General features: G+C 36.9%; 1 protein-coding gene across 1 annotated transcript; it reads right to left on the bottom strand.

The window, feature by feature from the left end:
* Positions 1-330: 330 nt before the first annotated feature.
* On the bottom strand, positions 331-7,683 carry LOC121416347 (immediate early response 3-interacting protein 1-like). Its single transcript, XM_041609915.1, has 3 exons — positions 7,472-7,683; positions 3,954-4,055; positions 331-2,721 (listed from the first exon to the last, which is right to left on the bottom strand). The coding sequence occupies exons 1-3, from the start codon at positions 7,560-7,562 to the stop codon at positions 2,666-2,668; spliced, it is 249 nt and encodes an 82-aa protein (XP_041465849.1). The 5' UTR covers positions 7,563-7,683; the 3' UTR covers positions 331-2,665.
* Positions 7,684-7,752: the final 69 nt, after the last annotated feature.

The raw sequence follows: 7,752 nt of genomic DNA, 5'->3' as shown, positions 1-7,752 counted from the left end.
TTAAACCGAAAGGAAGGTTTGAGAGATTGAGCTAGCAGAAATTACTTTGATGTTGACAAATTTAATCCACAGCCTTGTGGGAAAAACACATCTGACATCACAAAAGCATGCAAGTTCTAGAAATTATATTGTTGTAGTTCTTTTAAATTGTGATAGATATCTGTCATTCCTTTATTTTATTGATGTTTCTCTCTCTCTCTCTGCTTTGAAAATTAGAAGTCATTCAGGTGGGGTGTTTCAAAAAGTGAGTCTGACTAGAAATTGCAAGACCTCATACTAATTGCACTTCTTTGCATAAACACTCACAAAAGACTTCAAAATAAATTGTGTATGTATCTTTCATTTTACTTTAACTTCAATTTTACTCTAATATGCTGAAATGATAATACATCGAATAACATAATATATCAATGACATGTCTGTACAGAAACTATGATAGCAATAAAAATATTCAAGATTTAGGTTTAAGATACTTTATCAAAGAAATATTGATATGATCAAACAACCATGTACTGCAAGCTATTGCATGAATCATGAAAACTTGATTTGTCAAAAAAAATCCTAAAATTTAAATGCATGTCCTAATTGTGCACATTTAATTGGCTGAAAATGTGAGAAAATAGACTTGTGTTTGATTTTTCAGGATTTTGTCCCAACGCAAATTTTATGCAATTGTAAGACCTATGAAAAATAGTACCATAAAGTATGATCCAATAACATACTTACAATTCTAACAAACATTGATTTATACATGTATGTACATTAGTCTGCTTTAAAGAAACATACAGGTGTACATATTCTGTGGTATATCTACAATTATACACATGTATACAACCTTGTATAGAAGTCAACGGATATCAAATAGGCAAGATTTTTATTCATCTTGGAGCCTTGTTTTCTGAATTCAGGTTTAACTTTAGGTATGTCTAAATCCTCAAATAGAAACATACAATGTAAATAAGGTTGGGATATTTTGGTGAGATATTTTTAGTATGGTTTATGGCTTATTAAAGTTAAACTGGAGTTCAGAATATGGTCAAGGGTCTCAATCAGGTGAGCATTTCATCATTTTCAACCAAAAAGTTGTCAGATCTGACATCTTTCCCTTATGTTGATTGGCTGATAGGCACTGTTCCTATGGTAACTGTCGGATAAAATGGGACTTGTCGGATATAACCTCTGACAAGTCTTTTCATGAAACACTCCCCAGAAATGCCAAGGTTCTGCAACCAATAGGTGCAAGAAACAGGCCAATGTTTGCAATTCCATTCTAATGTTCTGACCATCAATGGATACAGTAGCAGGAGCCCGCTATGACTGATCTGATCGAAGCTGTGAGTACCACGTGCAACTGGGAATTAAAGTGTAACTTTAGTCACATTTTAATCTTTGTAAAACGTCGAGTCTTCATCGGTTGGGGGGGGTATTCCATGGAAAGTGAATGTGACAACTCCTAAAAGTACATATATGTACCTCAAGACAGATCAACAAATTTAACGCTTTGACGTCTTCCTATAATGTTAGTTTTTGCAAGAAACAAAAATTATAGCAAATTAGTAGTAGAAGGGCAACTTATAGTCCAGAATAATTCTTTGCAGTACCTACCTCTGACCTATTTACACAGGAAGGTTTTCATAAAGCTGTTCATACGTAATACACATGACCTATATACTGGAATATTACCAGCTGATAAATGCAAGCTCAATTTGATTTTGGTAACATTTAGAGAAGGTATGCCTATTATTCCTCCTGAGCTAGTTAAATTAAATATGATTTAGATATGCAGCTGACCATATTTCAACAGAACATAAAGTTGTGCATGACTTAAAAACTGCTTGATGAAAACCCCCTGAATATTGTTAGGTTGCAAACCAGAGGCACAAGGCAATCCTCCACCCATTCTCCATACCAAAGATGCATTAATTGTGGATACTACGAACTCTAGTCCATGGATGGAGTTCAAGGTGTGTAGCAGTTTCACACATCGGTAGAACAGACCTTGGTGTGAAACTGCTACACCCATTCTCTATACCAAAGATGAATTGATTGCAATGGAGTTCAAGGTTTGTAGCAGCTTAGCACCAAGGCCTTTTCTACTGATGACTTGATCTAGTTCAAACCATGATGCAACCTAGTGGTTGTAAGCACCTCCAGTACTGTCCTCCCTTACAGTAGAAAATCATCTCACTACCCATAGACTAGAGGAAAGTATCATGAAGCAATTGGCCGAAGATTTTCACTGACTAATTTGTACTGAACCAATCAGATGCAAGGATTGCAGTAGCTTATAACAACACTTATCACTGAAAATCATTATTTCTTTCATGAAATGTTCCCTTGTTCAAAGCAGATCTGATCCCACATCGTATCTAGAAAAAGAACCGATTCTATACCCTGCTGTGCAGGCATTGATATCCTCAGTTCCATACCAATATCTTGGTGACTCCGACTGACCAACTTATTAGCCATTCAGAGCTCCTCATGTCCATTCCATTCTTGGTCAGTTTGATGTTGGTTTCATCAATATAATTGAAGAATGACTGGACTGATGCTAGGCTTACAGCATGGATCGATCTCTTTCCCAAGCTCTTGAGAATAGACTTTTGTTCCTTATTGCATGAGTTTATGTCCGTGTCTCTTTGCTACAACTGAACTGGAGATCATGCTATCCGAGGAGTAGCTTTATCACTATAGTGGCTGCATTTAGGAAGATCAATGGGACTGTTGAAAAACAAGAAAAGAATTTTATAAGCAATATTTTGGTGGTATAGATCAAAAGGTAAAGTATAGATTAGCTGACTGTAGATCAAACTGGGGATTCGCATTGAACATGTCATCTGCTCATCATACAATGATATATTTGAAGATATTTATAAGACTTATTTTGAATTACAGGTACATGTAACTTTGCAAAAGTCAAATCTAAAAGGACCAGAGAATGTCTAATAGGAAGAATGTGACTTTGAATTTAGAAAAGGCATATACAAGTATCGCATACATGTATGTTTTGCATAATCTGGTACAAAATTGCTTCTACTTTATGGAAGTCGACTCATGCAAGTTTACATGTACTTTGTAGGCATAATTACTATATGATAATTAATCTTTGAAAATGACAGATGCTAGTACAGGATTTATATAAAAGCTGCAAGAGGTTCAACTACATGTAGTCTGCAGCATAGACTCAAATTTGACAATTCAAATTTTAAAATATACCATATTTAGGGTGCATGTCAAAGAGAAGAAGCCTTTAATACTACATGTGGGAATCTAGTCTCCTACTTCAGACTTTGCATTGTGCACTATGTGAAAAACAAGTGTCAGTGCATGCAGACACAGGTTCAACCTAGTCTGCATGCACAGCCTCAAATTTGACACGTTAACCAATCATACCATGTATAGAGTGAAGACTATATGCTAATTTCTCTGGCCCACATTCTGAAGTCAGGTTTAACTTCAACCATGGTCTAACTCTGTGCTAAACTTATGGGAAGCCAAAAGTGTCAAAATTTTGATTAAGTTGTATGTTTCTTATATTTACTGTGCTCTTTACTGATTCATCGATGGTGAAGACAATCATCTATTTAAACTTCCTAGACAATTATGAATCATTTCAGAGCCATATGAGCTGAAATATGTCTCTACTGTTAGTGGTGAAGACAATCATCTATTTAAACTTCCTAGACAATTATGAATCATTTGAGAGCCAAATGAGCTGAAATATGATGTCTCTACTGTTAGTGATTTATGTAACAATTGGCTATCCATACTTAAACCACAACTTTAAACCTGAGTTTAAGTTAAACCTTCAGAATACAGGCCTTTGTCTGTAGAGGCAACCAAAGTACATAATGAATCTAGTCTCATGGCTTCAGACTCTGTATTATGCACTATGCAAACTGCATAAACCAAAGGTCTGTGCCTAGCTGCAGACTAGGTTCAATCACCTTTACCTCTCATGACTAGACGTATTGATCTGATGAGATTGATGATCTGTGCTTTCATTCCAGGATCTTCTCCAAAACCTCCAACACTCTGGTCTCCTCCCCATCCAACTAAAAATAAAAGACATTGAAAATTAATGCATGATTAATTGGTGGATTATAGAGGATGATAAATTGATTGAAAATGTGTTGAAATGTGTTGATGAAAGAAAGAGGGTAGAGCAAGGCAAAAAATAGAGACAACATAGATCAGTTGGTCAGTGCTACTGTTTGAGATAAGATCAATTGTTAGTAACACAGAAGCAGAAATAAAGGAGATGATTCATGTCACATCTTTAGATGCTGGGTCATTCCATCTGGATTCACCTAGTGGTTGTACCTGACCGTCTCATCAGTTCACAAATGAAACATTAAACATTTATGCTTATGAATAGGTATCTGTTTAGGCATTTTGATGCTCAGCAATATATATCATATACATATAAAGTGCTTACTTTTTTCATCATATTGTTGAGTATATAAAAGTAAACACTTTACTAAACATGAATGTATATATGATATATATTGCTGAACATCAAAATGCCTAAACAGATACCTATTCATGAGCATAATTGCATAAATGTTTTATGTTTCATTTGTGAATCATGCGATTTGCGTGCTGTCGCCAAGCGGAAGACAAAGAAATCAAGATGGTGACGTAAACACGGCCGTAAGCTCTTCCCATTTTTTCATAACATTTTTCTCGTTTTTTTTACTGAATTCTTCTTTGAAAATGAAATCAATATCGCAGAAATGTTGGAAATGAAGTTGAACCCCATGTACATGTTTTAGATTTAGGGCTAGATCTTTTAGAGGGAAAGTAGAAATCTCGGGGGCGAAAGTTTCAGGTTTTTGTACCTGTATGTGGGTGAATATAGCTTGGGATCCCAGGCGTCAGTGGGGAGTAAGCCTACTTAAAGTAGATGACTATTACTCCCCACGTCATTACTCCCCACGTCACGCCTCCAGGCTACGTACTTGTAGCTGAATGCAATCGAATCCCTGGCTTCGTTGAGAGTGAGCATACGTCAGGGACTCAGTTTTATAATTGAGGGGAGCAATAAATAGCTCTCCTAGGAGAGCGGTAGAGGAGCACTGCAAAAAGCTCTTCTTCAACATACAAGGGGAGCTTTTTGTCCAGATAACAAAACAGATGGAGGAAATGTATGTACTATACAGTTACAATCAACAACCAAAGGAAGTATTTGTACTCGTTTTACAATGTTTTGTAATTAGATTGTGTATTATCAAAACCTGTTTGAGTTAGGTTGTGACTTTGGCTTTAAGTTAAGTCACTGACAATTTTTTTTTCAGGGGCTCCATTTTAAATTTTTTTGGCAAATTTTGGGGGCTACTTTTTGCATTTCAGGGGCTCTTTTTTAATGCTACTTTTTGTATTTTGAGGAATACCTGTTCACTTATTAATGAATTATTACTTTTTGTTTGTATGATTTTTTAAAGTTATTTTTCATGCTTAGAATCTTGGATGTGGGTGTGTGTGGGTGAGTGCATGTGCGTGTGACTGTGAGTTGGACTTGGATATAAATGAATTCAATATCTAATTTCTACTCCATCTATTCCAGTACAATCACCTGTACTCAGCCATGTACATGTAATAAAGGACCACATCCCCTAACTTTTCCTGAAGTTCTTTGAAAACGCAGATCTCCATGAAAATTTCATTTCTCTATTGGGGAGTCTAAATTCAGTGAGAATGTATTCATTAAGAACTTAAATATACATGACAATGAAGAAATCATCAAACTTTATTGGCAGTTTTGAATAATATTTATGAAATGTAAACTCTGTCTGAAACAGAAAATCACCATCATTGAGGCCTTTACTGAGTGAATTGTCCCCCAGAGCTCTGGCAGAGACAGAGCTCTAACTGGCTAGCTAGTAAAAGCGCCAATGCGTGAGCCTGCCGCCAGCCTTGTAAAATAGATGGATCTTTGTTTGATGATTTATGGTCTGATATAATACCTCATCCCCTAGAAAAAGAAAATAAATGATTTTTTTAGTTATAATTAATACATAAGGTAACTTGTTTTGGAAGTCAATATAAATAATAAGCCGTTTTGAAAAGCAAAGCCGGCGAATGGCGAATGACAACTCACCAATGCTAGGCTACAAGACTCAGGGATTTATTTCCTGTGTAATTCGAATTATTTAATCACAGAATTGTGATATCTGTAGGGGAAACATGTGCATTCGAAATTGCACATGATGGTGGTAGTCATAATGGACCCCTATACATGCAACTGTTTCCCGACCGTTGCATTGATTTTTTTTCCGTACTTGGTACCATGTGTATGGAAATACGTGGTACAGAAAAAATAACGCAACGTCGGAATTTGAAACTGCACTACTCGCTATTTTTAAGGATTATTCATGACTCTGAGTGTTGGATTTTGGATGAATTTTAAATGGTAAGCGGAGCTCGAGCATATTGAGTTGTTATCACTCGGCAATAAGCATGATTTTGGGTGATTTCGAGGGTGACTTTAGGCATTTCCGCGCAGGTCAACGATCGCGAGGCGCACTATTAATCGCGCTACCTAAAAGTAAAATGGATTAAGGCGCACATGTAGCGCGCGATCGCTCTCGCGCGCCTTAAAATCGAATCCCTGATACGTTAATAAATAATTTTTACTCTCTAGAAGCCTCCTGGCTAGGGATCATGGGAAATGATAATCAATGATAATTTCCCAAAATTATCCTGGAAAATCGCAAAAGCCAAACTAAAAAAAGGCAGAACTTTCCAGAATTTCCAGGAATCCAGGATTCCAGGCAGGAAGAGTGGAACTGGACAGTAGAGGCGCACGGCCAATATGGGAGACTCTCTCCAATAGGGGAGACAATCTCCCACACTGGAGACTTGCTTTGCAAAAGGACAAAAGAAACAACACCAACAAAAACAAGATTTTTTCCACCCCAAATTTTGTCTCACTGAGGTCAGAAGCCCATTGGTTTTGTGTGTGATTGATAAAAAAAATCCTTATCAAAACAAAAGTAGACGGTGAATTTTTAAAGTAGACGGTGAAAAGGGGTAATTTTTCATGAGGAATCTGCTTATCACATTTTTATTTGCCGCCAAGGTAATCCTTTTGCAGCAAATGTAAACAAAGGAAATTGGTCTCCCAAACTGGAGACTGTCTCTGAAATTGGATACCCAAATTCTTTACAAAAGTCTCTTATAAATATTGGAGATAATCTCTCTCATGGGAGACAGTCTCCAATATTGGCCATGCGCCTCTACTGCTGGAAGCACAGAGCTAAGGCCTGCTAAGGCAAAACGCTATTTAGTATTACTTTCAAGATAAAATCTAGAGATCTACAGTTACAAGGCCATAGTCAAAGACATAAGTTAGGCTATCATCATGGCTATTTAATAATAAGTCACATAAAAATTAAAATGGCGAACATGACATTAAATCGCTTGTGTGGGCCTGGGCTGAGGAAAATTAAAAACGAGGATTCCCACTCACCTTTGCTTAGAAATCTCTCTTCATTGAGTATGGCAATAGCATTAATGCACAGCAACGCTGCCTCTAGTAACGTATACAATCCGAATGCCATGCCTATAGGCGAAACTCTGAAAATGTGGGATTATTAAAGTCGAGTCTATATAAGGTCAAGACGACAAGAGAGTACGACGACCATACGTGGCATGGCAATACATAGGACTTGCTGACACTAGCTCCGGCGCTCCAATACTAATAGCTAAACAGCGCAGCGCGCGCAGCCCAACCTTTCCCCGCGAGATTTG

Source organism: Lytechinus variegatus, chromosome 5 (assembly GCF_018143015.1).
Source record: "Lytechinus variegatus isolate NC3 chromosome 5, Lvar_3.0, whole genome shotgun sequence".
NCBI classification, from domain to species: Eukaryota; Metazoa; Echinodermata; class Echinoidea; order Temnopleuroida; family Toxopneustidae; genus Lytechinus; species Lytechinus variegatus.
Note: the sequence above shows the minus strand (reverse complement) of the source record. Positions and strands in the feature narration are given on the sequence as shown.

Excerpts from the sequence above, each read along its gene's own strand:
- LOC121416347 (XM_041609915.1), bottom strand. The coding sequence starts at position 7,562 with ATGGCATTCGGATTGTATACGTTACTAGAGGCAGCGTTGCTGTGCATT. Across the intron at positions 4,056-7,471 it reads AGAGAGATTTCTAAGCAAAG|TTGGATGGGGAGGAGACCAG; the intron begins GTGAGTGGGAAT and ends TTTTATTTTTAG. Across the intron at positions 2,722-3,953 it reads AATACGTCTAGTCATGAGAG|TCCCATTGATCTTCCTAAAT; the intron begins GTAAAGGTGATT and ends GTTTTTCAACAG.